Here is a 14,620-nt window from a genome sequence, read left to right on the forward strand (position 1 = left end):
CTTTAAGATCTTTTAAGAGTAACACACTATGGTTTATTAGTCACAAAGAAGTATAAGAGCTGAGGAGTGCAAACACACACACACACACTCTCGTACAGTCAAGGGCAGGCATGCAGTCATAACACACACACACTCTCTCTGTCTCTCTCTCTCTCACACACACACACATAACATTATAACTTTATAAGAATAATAAAAAGGAGTATTAAGATATTATAAGGGTAATATAAAGAGTAGTAGGATATGTAGGATAATATCCTAGGGTAATATAATGGATATGTAGGGTAATATAATGATATCATGAAGTAGGAAGTACAGTAAACCATTTGCAAGCAGTATAACTATATATAAAATAGAGATATAGAGCAAATATGAAAGTAAATTATAAACCAGAAATACAGAAAAATGTAAAAGAAACTTACTCATAATTCAGATGGTGAAGATTCTTGGATTAAGGAAGGCCTTAATTTTAAGAGAAAACCATGAGGAGCCATTTATAAGGGTAGCTGAGTCAAGCTGCCCCCGCGAGATAAGAGTGAGACCAAGGTCTCTCTAAATTGTTTTGTCTCTCTCCCACTTTCGATCCTAATGGTATCCAGAAAGTCCTCTTTCAAAACATAATGGTAAATTTGATAAGCCTCTTTCAAAACATAATGGTAATGTAGATGAGCTCTTTTTTAACCCTATTGGTATTGATATCATAGTCTTTCTAAAATATATTGGTTATCTACTGTGTAAATACAGTATAAATACTGGAGCTTGAGCTCCGGGTGTCAGATCACTTCTGAGAATTCTCATCGGTGTGGATCTCGTGTGGTGGAACGGAACCAATAAATCTGGACCCTTGCTTCTTCTCACTCACTGCTGGTGTCTTTTTTTCTATCTCCAACTGGGTTCGGAGATGTGATTATTTGCTTCTATGTTGAATTTTAAGTGTTTTTGGGTAATAGGCTAAATTTGGGCCAGCACCATGTTGAATGCTAGAGCACCCTCGAGAAAATTCGATGTGCTCAAGTGGCGACTTTTTGTCTCGTGAGGAATGTCAGTTAGACCCAGTAGGCTACACAATAGCTACAGTCCTGGAGTTCTTACAGGAACATACAGTCTCGCTATGCCTTTGGGTATAAGGGCTCATTCCACTAGGGGGGGTCACCTTCTCAAAGGCTTTATCCAGAGGGGTACCCTTACAGGATGTGTGTGCTGCGGCGGGGTGGTCTGTGTCACACACTTTTGTTTGATAGCACAGTTTGAACATGGATTCCACCCTGGGCTGGAGTGTCTTGCAGTGACCCTCAGGCTCGGACCCTGTAAACAGGCCATACCCTCAGTACGACGGAGTGGGTATACTCGTTCCCACAGCATGAAGCACACGCAACATTGAGTTCCCTTTGAAAGAGATCGTCTGGGTAACCCTGTTCCCTAAGAAGGGAACCAGATGTTCAGTATCTTTATCATACTGGGGCATGCCTGTGAATCGCGTCTTCACTTCAGATAATAGAGGCTGATGACGTGGTTTACAGGCGCCGTTTTATGATCAAGCGACTCGCGAAATGCCATGTCACCTGACCACAACAGGCCTGTAAATAGGCGTGATTTCACACAGACGTCAGATACTGGTCACCTGCAAGGGCGTGTGGATTTAAAAAATGTGTGTAATCATTGATATTGTGAAGTTTTCTGTAAGGTGACAGACACTATCCTGGGAATACACTGTGCACACACATTCACACACTCATTCACCCCTAGGGGCAATTTATTATTGCCAGTCAAAATGGAGAACATGTGAAACTTCCCACAGACAGTAACCTGAGCTCAGGATCTATGAGGAGTTGTGAGGCATCACTGCACCACAGTGCTGCTTCTATGGGTTTATATGTTTAAATAAATAAAACATTATGTATATATTTCGTGTTCTTCCAAGCTTCTCTAGAGCAGGTTGGAACTCTTCACCTGCTGTGACCCTGATTGTTAGATCATGTGACATCACACTGTACTGCAACATCTACCAGCACTGATATGGTCTGGTGTTTATGATGTTCCTGAATCAGGTACAGAGAGAGGTGTGTAAACCCAGGAGGCTTAGCCTCTCTATCAGACTGTGTGAGAAAATGCTAAACTGAAGTAAAGGAACAGAATTCTCGTAGTCTGGTCTTGTGAAGCCCGGAGTGGAGTCGATTACATGATATTTTTTATAATGGAGGGTGATTTAATAAATGCAGTCCATGTGGATTCATATTCCAGGATTTCAATGTATAAGGAAAGTTTTGCTTATCTTAAGAATATATTAAGAAATGTAATGTAATGTGATTAGAATCATTGTATTCTAGAGTGCATAGTTTGGCAGCCATGATAGCTCTAGTGAAAATCTGTGGCCTGCACTTCATTAAAGGTTTTTTTTTTTTTATAGACATTTGTGCTTTGGGTTTAATGAGAAATGGCAGTTTCCAGCCACAACCTGCACAGTTCACCCTTTTCCTGTTCTGCATTCATGACTCACTGTGGTTTTATGTTTCAGGTGTGGTGAAGGGCAACAGGGACTGTGCAGTGCTGGATGCCTCTCATTTCTATCTGCTCGCTCTCGTTCTCATACTTAAAGTTGGTGTCATCTACAGATGAGGTGAAAGGGGAAGGACTAAGGTTAAAGGCTCAAGTGTACGTGAAATTAGAATGCATTTTCATGCAAAAGTAATCTATTTCTTTGACACGTATTTTGGATTTTAAATATCACACTAATGATATAAATTAATAGGTAATAATATATAAAGGTTTTCACATACCATGATGCAAATGTTTGAACATTTTTAAAGTTCATCAGATATAAAGTAACTGTTCATTAACAATTGCAAATACATATATATATTGCTGCAGCGGTTGGGTTGACTTTTTTTTTGTATTCACAAATCAATAAAATATGCAATTTAGCCAGGGAGGATAAGCTTTTGCACATAACTATATATCAAATAAACATTCTTAATGCAATATATCATGTTAAAAACAAACAAACAAACATAGTTGTGTAGTATTTTTTCCTATGAACAAATAATCAGGTCAAATAATCAGCACAATTCAGTACCTGAAATAAAACCTATTATTCTGTCTGGCAAATTACTCCTATCATGAAAATAAATTATATCAAACCTGCACTAGTATAATGCATGAAGAGGCCTAACAGGCAATGTACTGGAAAGTGTATCTTTCAGATAGAATGAAGATAGGTGTTTAACCACACAGTTCAACTTGTTTCTTGCTGGGGGAAAAATTATAACACACTTCTGTGTCTGCTGATGAGGTTAATAACCACAAACACTGCACATGAAATGATCACCACATTGATAAACATAAGCTTTGTTACAAACCATGCAGTACATCTCTTCATACAAGAGGTTTAGACCACCTTCTTGTTGCCTTTTGGTTCTGTGGATACACCCTGAATTTGACCAAATTTGACCAAACACTGTTGAGTAGGTACATCTACATACTTTGAGATGCGCTTCTGTCACCTACTCAGCAGTCTGTACACATGTTTAAAAAGAATAGAACAATTACTCTGGAAGGAGAACATGCCACAGATGTAGGGCTGGAGTCAAACAGAACAAATCTCAGTTCAAATTCTATTAATCATTATGGCTAATAAAATAGTGCTTTGTTGATAAAACACTCTGCCTTTGCCAGTCCCAAGCCTGCAAGTGAAAAAAAGGAACCTGTAAAATCCCTGTAGGCTACAGAAATGTTTGCAGAAGAAAAAGAGAATATTGGGAATGTATTGCTTTGTCCTTCATGAGACATGTTTACAGGAGCATATTTCTGATCATATATCAAATACTTTCAGACATTACTGGTTCTTAATTTTTGTACCACTCTCCTTTTTGTTTAGAATTTGTTTAGAATCATTTTTGTCTCATCCTTGTAAATTGGTATGCCTTATTCTGCTGCAGTGAAAAAAAAAAATTCTCAGGAGTACTGTATCTACCTTCCTAACAAGCAACTAACCAATCAATATATTTGTTTAGTTTCAAATATATATAGGCATTTCAATAACACATGGCTGAAAAAAACCATCAGGCCTGACTCAGTGCTAGAGTGTAGGAAGTGGTTGTGAACCCTTGGGTGCTGCAAAGCATCTAAACTCAAGACTTTTTTGTGTAATGGAGCTGTTTACCAAGGTGTAGATTGTTTCCTGTCGAGGGTTTATGGTTACACCACCAGCAGATATATACGGTGTTTGGAGTGTTGTTTTTCTGCTAATGAACACTGTCTTCACGCCTTCCAAAAAAGTGAGATCTGGGGTCATATGCATAATCAGTCTGTAGATTTCCATTACACATCACCCTGACCTTTAGGCCTCTTCAACTCTTATGTTAGTGCAGGTTTTTATAAAAGTTATTTTATGAATTTGCCAGATCAAATTATTATTTGACCTGAACCATCATTAGGAGTAAACATAAAACAGTACAAATCTAGAATATTGTTTTTTTTTTAACAGGCTGTATCATATTACTAATATAACTACACCAATTACTAACGTGAACACGTAACACTGTTGCTGTCATCATGATATTTATTATATAACAATAGTCTTATATTATATAAACTCTTATTATTGTTGTACTTTTTGCACTTCCTCCACCTTGCATTTTATTAAAAAGGTCCACCATGGCTATATAAAGTTTTTAAACACCCTTACAATTAACACATGTATTTTAAATGTGGATATTCCAGTAAAGGTCAGCTACATGTTAGTAAATGGCACTGACAGCACATTAAATATGAAAACATCAACTGACTCTCTCAACCAGCTGTCTGCACAAAGACAAATCATGAAAACATGAAGGAAAACACCCTTCCACAATTACTTATTAATTTAAACAATATGCATTTAAAAAATATTATTAAAAAAGTATTTCAGTCAAATGTATTTATATTGCGGGTTTAAAACACCACAAGTGTTGACCAAAATGTTGCATATCATGCATAATAACAAATACATTACAATTACTCAAGAAAATTTGTAGTTATCACACTTCTGTACACAATGTCCAGTGATAAATCTCACACATTCTAAACTGATGTGCTCATGCACAGCCACTCTCATTTGCATAAAAAAGCCTCCAAAATGCCATATATGGTAAATAACTGTCCTTTAAAGCTGAAGGTATTAAAACTTGCTTGCAGTATTTAAAAAAAACTGGCGTTGTTCATGAAACCACACCAGCAGTGTTTAGTCACAGGCCCAGAGGTCATATATATGTGTGTGTGTGTGTGTGTGTGTGTGTGTGTGTGTATATATATAATTGCAGATGAGAGCAGGCAGTGAATGAGGGCAGCAAGAGAATAAGTCATATCTAAAAATAAAATAAACAAACCAGTACCATATCATATTGAGTTCAATTCAATTTTATTGGTTTAGCACTGCTAGAAGGCACATTTAGTCATTTTAGAACACTTAAGGGTTCTTCACTTGTCCTTCTGGGGATACCTATAACAAAGTACACTATATGACCAAACGTTTGTGCACCCCTGACACCCATATGTGCTTGTTGAACATCCCATTCCAGATTTAGTCCCCCTTTGCTGTTATAATAACTCTTCTGCGAAGGCTTTGCACTAGATTTTGGAGCATGGCTATGGGGATTTGTGTGTTCAGCTATAAGGGCATTAGTGAGATCAGGCACTGATGTTGGGTGAGGAGGCCTGGGGTGCAGTCGGTGTTCTAGCTCATCCCAAAGGTGTTCAGTGGGGTTGTGGTCAGGGCTTCCACTCCTAACCTTAACATACCATGTCTTCATGGAGCTCACTTTGTGCACAGAGGCATTGTCATGCTGGAACAGGTTTGGGCCTCTTAGTTCCAGTGAAGAGAAAATGTAATGCTACAGCATACAAAAACATTCTATACAGTTGTGTGCTTGCAATTTTTTGGTAACAGTTTGGGGAAGAACCATATACAAGTGTGATGGTCAGGTGTCCACATACTTTTATAGTGTATTTACTATATAGTTTTATAGCGTACTTACAACATACCATATAGTGTATTTTCCCTATCAAAAGGGCTTCTAGGCAGAAAGCTTTTTTTGGAAGCTAAGAACGTGTAATTATTCAATGAGCCCTTGAAGAACATTTTTTCTAGCTAATGCTAGCTGGCTAACGGATAACAGTGTGTGGCTGGTGTGGTTCGAAGACTGCAACCCGAACCACATACATATCTAATATAAATATTCATGAATTGTCTATTTTGATTGATTTGAGCTAGTGTATAACTGAGGTAGTGTATATTTATATATCTATAAATGATGAACAAAAGATTTATTCAACTCACTTCAGTTTATTTGTGCATTTTCATGTTAATATACATTAACATCAAGCGCTCAGGTTGGGCATTACATAGATTATTAATTTAATGTTGGAGTAAAGGTTTGTAACAGTTATGTTTACCTACTTTTAACATAGACAGAGCAGTTTCTTATGCAGCATTGTAGTACGTATCAACTTGTTTCTCACTGCCATTTTATTTCCACCAGTATCTCAACTTTTCATCTTGGTCATATGGAAATTTTTATCAGTGAAGGAGGTAGGGCTTACATAGGCCTTATGAGCTGTCTACTTTGCCCAAACATTAAAAATAATTGTATTTATTTATCTAAATATCTAGATGATTCTTGTAACATTAATACATTCATTCCAAATATACTAAGTATTTATTTAAAAATAGCTCATTTTGTGTCCACAGAAATACATTAACACCATTCCCTATTCAAAACAAATTAAGAAGAGAGACAGGTTTTATGATGTAATATTAAATTTGTGACACCTTGTGCTGGTCAGTGTCTCCGTGGCTGTGAGGCGACTGTTGCGTAGGTCACACTGTCCGAATCTGATCCTGCGTTTTTCTTAGCAGCTGCTCTGGACCTTCTTTTGTACTGGATGCTGGCATAATGAATTTTTTCTTCCTGTAGAGAGAGAGGGAGGACCATCGCATCACACCATGAAACAACAATTGTCTTAATGTTGCTGTTTACTACTAAATATGTTATGTGCTCTAAACACTTTTTTTTCCACATTCATACATTTTAAGTAAAATATATTTACAGTTTATGTATGTATATACAGTGCTATGAAAAAGGTTTTTGCTCCATCCTTTCTTATGTTTTTGTGTATCTCTACTAAATAATTTTAGATTTTCTAATAAAATACAACATAAAACAAAGGCTAATTGCCCCCTTAAACTTAAAATCTGATTATGCCACCTTTAGCAGCAATAACTGCAACCGAACACTTCTGATAACTGGAGATCAGTCTTTCACAGTGCTGTGCTGGAATTCTGGCCCACTCTTCTTTACAGAACTACTTTAGTTTAGCCACGTTTTTGGGAATGAACTGCCGTTTAAAGTCCTGCCACAGCATCTCAATTGGTACAAGTTAGGACTTGACTAGGCCACTCAAATTTTATTTTGCTTTTTTGAGCCATTCAGAGGTGCATTTACTCCTAAGCTTTGGATCGTTGTCTTGCTGTATAATCCAGTTGCGCTTGAGTTTCAACTTACGGACTGAAGACCGGACATTCTCCTTTAGGATTTTCTGGTAGAGAACAAATTTCATGTTTCCCTCAATTATTACAAGTCACCCAGGCCCTGAAGCAGCAAAGCATCCCCACACCATCACACTTCCACCACCATGCTTAACCATAGGTATGATGTTCTTTTGTGGAATTCTGTGTTTGGTTTTTGCCAGATGTAACAAGAATGTCTTCAAACAGTTCCACTTCTGACTCACTAGTCCACAGAACATTCTCCCAAAAGGTTTGAGGATAATCAAAGTGTGTTTTTGCAAAATTCAGACGAGCCTTAATGTTCTTCTGGGTTAGCAGTGGTTTTCACCTGGCCGCTCTTCCATGGATGCCGTTTTTACCAATTTTTACCTTTATTGATGCAAGAGAGGCCTGTAGTTCCTTTGATACTGTCCTTAGCTCTCTTGTAACATCCTGGATGAGGCGTCGCTGTGCTCTTGGAGATATTTTGGAAGGTCGGCCACTTGTGGGAAGGTTCACTACTTTGCTGAGTTTTTCCATTTGGAGATAACGGCTCTCACTGTGGTTCTTTGGAGTCCCAGAGCCTTTGAAATATCTTTGTAACCCTTCTCAGTCTGATGTATTTCAATCACCTTCTTCCTCATCATTTCTGGAATTTCTTTCAGCTTTGGCATAGTGTGTTACTGGGTAAGACCTTTTAACCAACTTCATGCTGTTGAAAAAGTTCTATTTAAGTGTTGATGTGATTGAACAGGGTTTGCAGTAATCAGGCGTGGTTGTGTCTCGTCCAGCTGAACCCCATTATCAATGCAGTTTCATAGATTTGTGGAATTAGTAACTACGGGGACAAATACATTTTCACACGGGCCCAGTTGGTATTGGAAAACATTTTTACTTCAATAAATAACAATCCTTTAAAAGGTGGGGCGGTCCAAACCACACATGGCTGGAGATCACTGATTGCAGCGATGGCTCTCTACCACCCAAGAGACAGAGGCAGAATTTAAAAGGGCACGCCGGGAGCAGCAAGGTGTCCTATTTTAAACAAATAGAACCGGCACTAATCCGCCTCTGTGTGTCTGTGCTCTGCCTGCTGCTGCGAGTTTGTTACTATATATATATATATATATATATATATATATATATATATATATATATATATATATATATATATATATATATAATCTATCCGATTTATTAAAAATATATTTACAGTTTATTTAAATCTGTCTTATAATAATTCTAATTAATATTCAAATTAAATTACTTATTCAAATGTGTTAGCATAACAGATCTTGTAAGTTAAGTAAAATTCTAATACAATTTTAACAATATTTTTTCTTCACTTCATTTAGTTCCAACTTGCTGTTCACATAATGCTTGTTTTGAAGAGCATACTTTTTCTGTAGCCTATTAAATAATGATTTTTTAAAACTTGGTGATTCCATGGTAAAAAAACAAAAACAAAAAAAACAACAACAAAAAACAAATCATTAATTAATTAAAATAAAATAATAAAAAAAATTCACACTCATTGAGAAATCTAGATTGAGTGAGCGTGTAAATTAAACACTCCCTACATGTGTGTTCCCTTCCCCTGTAAAGTTGATGTAGCATGCAGGTGCATTTTCATATCAGACCATAGCAGGTGTGTTATTTTTATTTCATGCAGTAACACTTGCCTATCACATGTTTAACACTAACTCACATTTTCTAATTATATTTTAACTTAATGTTTAACTTTTAACATGTTTCTTAATACAATTAATCAAAACTTGCAACATTGAATATAGTCACACAGTGACTGTGTGTATAGGCCTACTCCAATTATTTCCATTGAGCAGATTTAATCATTACAAATTATTATTAGTTTGTTAGTTAATATTTTAATATATAAGTTTATTATTAGTTAATATTGACTTTAAATCTGAGGACATGTTTAACTGTTGTGAAAGCCTATCTTCTCACTTTTGACTCAAAATTTGTTGCTATTAATTTGAAACAAGTTGAAATTCTTGAAACAATAAAGAATAAAACCATTATAATAGAATATATCTCTGGTACCTTTTTGGCATCTGTGGTGTTTCTGCAACAGTTGCATGAAGATACTGACTTTCCTGAAAGAGAAAATAAATAGATTTTTTTTTTTCGGATGAAACACTGTAAAACCGGAAACTAATTACCTCAATTTTTCAGTTGATAAATCAATTTCTTTAAGCCAAATACACTTAAATATAACAAAAATTAATTTTAAATTACAAAGTTTGAGTTAAATTTTTGTTATATTTAAGTGTATTTGGCTTAAAGAAATTGATTTATCAACTTAAAAATTTTGAGGTAATTAGTTTCCTCAAATTTTTTTAGTTAAATGAACTATCCGGTTTTACAGTGTAAGATGATGACAAAAATTGGAGCAAATTTTTATTTATTTAAATTTCAATGTTAGTTGACCAACGTAAATATTTTTTTCTCTTTTTGCAGTAGTTAGTAGTAGCGTAGCAGCTAAGTTCTGCAAAAGAATCTTCATGCATAAATGCAACTGGTAAAGAATTTAATGAACTCCTGCAAAATGATGCCCAATTAGAGATGATATGGATAAATGACGGCACCTTTGAGCCTGCAGCAGAACACACACATGAAGATGAGGTTCATTAGGACAGAAACCAGACACACAGTCATTGAAATCCAGAGCTCCACTTCTGTAGACTGCCGGGTATCTGGAGGCTTAGGCAAGTTATTCTCATGAGTAGTCTCATGGTTATCTGAAATACATAAGTACAGAATATCACAGATATCAATATAGTGTTGAGAAAAACCTGTTCTCTACCATTCAAAATGAACCAGACCCTCTGATTAGGCGCTCACTGACACTGTGTGTAAGAGTTAAAAATAGGCTGTCATATAACATTTTATTTACATTTATGGCATTTGGCAAATGCCCTTATCCAGAGCAACTTACATTTATTTCATTTATACAACTGAGCAGTTGAGGGTTAAGCAGTGGAAGCTTGGTAGGGCTGGAAACTGCACGTGCTATTTATGATTCTTTTATTATTGGCAAACTGATCTTCACTAACTTGAAACTTTACTCATATTTATATCTTTAAACACTAACAGTTAATTAAATTGAATGTATCCTTAGGGTTTCATTTAATTACATGGTCAGCTAGAAATCTCCAAAATAACTGAGCTGAATAAGTGAGTGAAAAAAGACCCTCATAAGCAGATATAATAAAAACTTATGCTGATTTGTAAAATCTAAGGTTTGATTCTAAAATCTTTATTAACCTCTTTACAAGGGTTTAATAAATTTGCCAGATTATCCATTAAAATAGTGGGGGAAAAAATTATTTAATTATATGATAAAATGTTAAAATACTAAACAAGTATACAAATATACAGTAAGACAGTAGTAATATTCAGACTGAATAAAGTATTGGCACCCACCTGTAAAGTTCAGTCTGATGGGTTTCCCAAACTGAATGTGTGTCATTCTGTTTTGACCTCCACAGAAATAAAATCCCAGATCTGTCTCTCTAACTCCAATAATCACTAAACTGACTGAACTGCTGCTTTCTGTTATATCAAAGTGACTCTCGTTCACATTATAAGAGAGGATATAGCTTTTGTCCAGGTTCCCTTGTTTAGCAGATATCAGCAGCTTCACCTCCTCAGATCTCAGTTGATACCACGATATCTCTGAATAATTAGTGATGTTACAGAGCAGGGTGATGTTCTCTCCAGGATGGACAGATAAATGATCAGTTGAAGCGATCTCAAAGAGACTGTGACAAAAGAAACCTGAAAGAACAACACCACATTAAGAGGTTCATCATCACTCTACAAACCAGCTAATCTTCAATCGGTATAGACATATTTAGCATCTACTTCAGTTCAATGTTAATTTGCAAATCACATCATTTGGTTTTTAAAATTTTCACTTAATAAAACAAGTGTATGGCTGCATATGATCAGATATTCTCCTCAGGACTAATAACTTTCAAAAAGTCCTGAATACCATTCATTCTTTCACTGCTACACTGAATAACAGTTCTTTATATTTCTCACCTATCTGATATATATATATATATGTGAGAACTCACCAAACAGTAGATGTAATGTAAACAGGCTCAGGAGTTTGGCCATTTCTGATCGTGGTCTATAAACAAGTGGTGATTAAAAAAAATTACTTAGTAAAACTTTTCTGTTCCTACTGTGTGTCTTAAGTTCCTGTTAGCCGCTTTAGACACAAGCCTCTACATCCTGTTTTTCTCAAAGTGTCCAATAAGCTGCTGACATCACTAGTCCCATTTTAATTCTCAGAAATCATACAGACCCAGCCACCTAGATGCACATTCATTTGTGCATCACACGGTATTTGTGAAACGGCCTGCATTTATTCATAGACTCATGCACTGCACTTCAGTCCAGAAATTGAGATAATTCCCTAACATCCACATTACTCCAACCAATCACAGCAGTTATATATGCAACCAATTAACTTCACACCTCTGCAGCACACACCTGATGCAGAGAAATGTTGGGCTAATAATCTCAGATATGGAGTGAAATGAGTGTCAGCATTTGTAATGATTGAAAAACTATGTGAAATAAAATCAGATACTATAGTTAATTATTTATTTATGTCATTACATTACATGTCAGAAGATCCAACCAAGTTTTAGAATAATTCCACTGCAGAAACCTGTATATGGGGTTTTTACAGTAACCACCAGAGGCTTCATGGAAAGACTGCTGCTGCTCGTCTCTTTCAATAACTGTATATATGACTGGTGCTCTTCACTTCCATTGTGCATTTTTGAAGCCTTTTTGGTCTAAATGGGAATCACTATTGAGCCAAAGCATGCACAGTAGATAGAGCTGAGTTTACAGTGGGTCTGCCTCTTGCCTGCTCATATTAGTGATGGACATGATCCGTGAGAGTGCAAATTGTGAGTCCCTGGAGTGCAACGTAAAATGGCACGTTGGCTAATTCAAAGTGGTAAGTACTGCCTTATTAATTAATATGAAAAATAATCAATTGTATTCATATGATTTTCGCAGATTTTACCATTGTCAGGAAAACATTTTAGCTTTACCTTTACAGAGCCTGCGCTACCATTTACTAGCTAGCTGATATTGTCCATCGTTTCAATGTAACTAATGTAACGTATCAACTGAAAATATAAAAAGCAGTCAACGTTTACCTATTTTTGAGGGGGTGGGGGGAAGGTGGGGGATACTGCTCTCCATGATTTCCCTCCAGCTCTGACACCTGCAGTAAGTTAAACAGCTAAACAGTCTTCGGACATGTCAAATGCATCCCAAGTATTATGAAATCACTTGACATACTTTTCACTTGTTTTTCAATCTGTTTCCCCTCTGTCACCTGGACAGTTTACACTTATATATATATATATATATATATATATATATATATATATATGTGTGTGTGTGTGTGTGTGCTTATATATAAGCTTTCCTGTCTTTTTCATTATGTAAAGTGGCACGTCAGTGCTCGAATCACTGTCACACCACAACTCCCAAGAAACATCACAGCTTACAAACATGGATGCTAAGAACCAGAGTTCCCACACTGCTTTGCGGCCTACATAAATAGCTGCCACAGACTACAGTTGCCAAAATATACTCTCATTTTCAGGGTTAAAATCCCCTGATTACTGAATACACATACCTGTATTCAAACACACACATATACACACTTGATACAAAGTATCACTCAGTTTTATCCTCCTTGTCAGTGCAGTTTGTATAAAAAGGAGAGACTGGCTAACCTTGCCAATCTAATTAGAGTGGTCGCTAACGTCAAGTCTGTAAATCACAGCTTATTATTTAATGTGGCTTGTGTTAGCTGCCTTGTTTTATGAAGCCATCAATCACCTCATGAACCACACTCATGAATTGATAAAGAATTGTATTACGGCTAACCACTAGATGGGCTATGAGACCATTTGGCTTCACTTTTGACTCCCTGAATATGACTCATATATACAGTGATTGGTCTGGTTCAGTATAAAGTTGGAGCAGTGACATCATGACATATGGCACGTGTGCTGGGAGTGGCCTGATAAAGATCCTGATCTAGTCATGCAATGTGGTGACTCACCCTGTGTCAGAATCGGGCCTGGGACTCCATGTATCAGAGACTCGAACAAACTGAGTGAGCCACAAACCATTTCTTAAAAGATAGAACCCAACTGCAGAGCAAACAGGGAGAATGAACAGAAGAAAAAAAATCACAAAATACAGATCACCCAGAATCTGATTTGTTGGAGAGTGAGCACATTATGAACGAGTATGCCATGAGGAAGACCGAATGCAAAAGGGGAGCTAGCCATAAAAGGTCTGAGGTAATGTCAAATAACACATGTGAATAAGCATGATAATCAAGGCAGAACAACCACCATAACAGCAGAAGATCAAATCGGGTTCCACCGCTGTCAGCCAACAGGAATCCGAGGCTGCAGTGGACACAGTCACACCCAAACTAGACAGCACAACAATTATCAATAACACCTCACATTAAAGAAAGTGATTCTGATTAACTTCAGAAAGAATCCCCTCCAAAATGATTGTGAATTGGAAAGGCAATGCCAACGCTTTTTTTTTTTTTGGCAATACACGAAGACATTTGGGTTTGAGCTCTAAAGAGGGATATAAAACGATAGATCAGGATTTCAGATTTCATTTCCTGATATTTTCCTGAAGAGAAAACCCCCCAAACCAAACAACAACTAAAATAAGCTGCACTTTTATACCTGGTAAAGCATCACAAACGAAGAATTCAGAAGTTTGGTGATGCCAGTGGGTCACCAGCTTGATGCAGTTTTTGCAAGCAAGGGATATGCAACCAATTATTAAGTGTTATTTACTTTAACACTATCTGCTCCAATACTTTTGCTCACCTAAAAATTGGTTGGTCTGCCATCAAAAGGTGCCATGTTCTAAGCTGTTTAACGGATCTAGATGTAAATATCAGGAAATAAAAGTTGGAATTCTGATCTATCGTTCCATATTCATCTTTTGTTCTCAAACCCAAACGTCTTCAGTGTAAAGCAAAGACAAAAGAATTAGCCT

The 14,620-nt window shown here is 36.5% G+C and overlaps 1 protein-coding gene across 1 annotated transcript; it reads right to left on the reverse strand.

Annotated features, from left to right (window-relative positions):
- Positions 1–6,303: 6,303 nt before the first annotated feature.
- Positions 6,304–12,522, reverse strand: LOC128618655 (uncharacterized). Its single transcript, XM_053642382.1, has 5 exons — positions 11,626–12,522; positions 10,970–11,323; positions 10,132–10,284; positions 9,587–9,639; positions 6,304–6,944 (listed from the first exon to the last, which is right to left on the reverse strand). Exons 1-5 carry the CDS (start codon positions 11,666–11,668, stop codon positions 6,816–6,818), a joined length of 732 nt encoding a protein of 243 aa, XP_053498357.1. The 5' UTR covers positions 11,669–12,522; the 3' UTR covers positions 6,304–6,815.
- Positions 12,523–14,620: the final 2,098 nt, after the last annotated feature.

This window comes from Ictalurus furcatus, chromosome 14 (genome assembly GCF_023375685.1).
Source record: "Ictalurus furcatus strain D&B chromosome 14, Billie_1.0, whole genome shotgun sequence".
NCBI lineage: Eukaryota > Metazoa > Chordata > Actinopteri > Siluriformes > Ictaluridae > Ictalurus > Ictalurus furcatus.

Coding starts and splice junctions, on each gene's coding strand:
- LOC128618655 (XM_053642382.1), bottom strand. CDS start 11,668: ATGGCCAAACTCCTGAGCCTGTTTACATTACATCTACTGTTTG. Junction 11,324..11,625: donor TACATTACATCTACTGTTTG/GTGAGTTCTCAC, acceptor TTGTTCTTTCAG/GTTTCTTTTGTCACAGTCTC. Junction 10,285..10,969: donor CATCAGACTGAACTTTACAG/GTGGGTGCCAAT, acceptor TATGTATTTCAG/ATAACCATGAGACTACTCAT.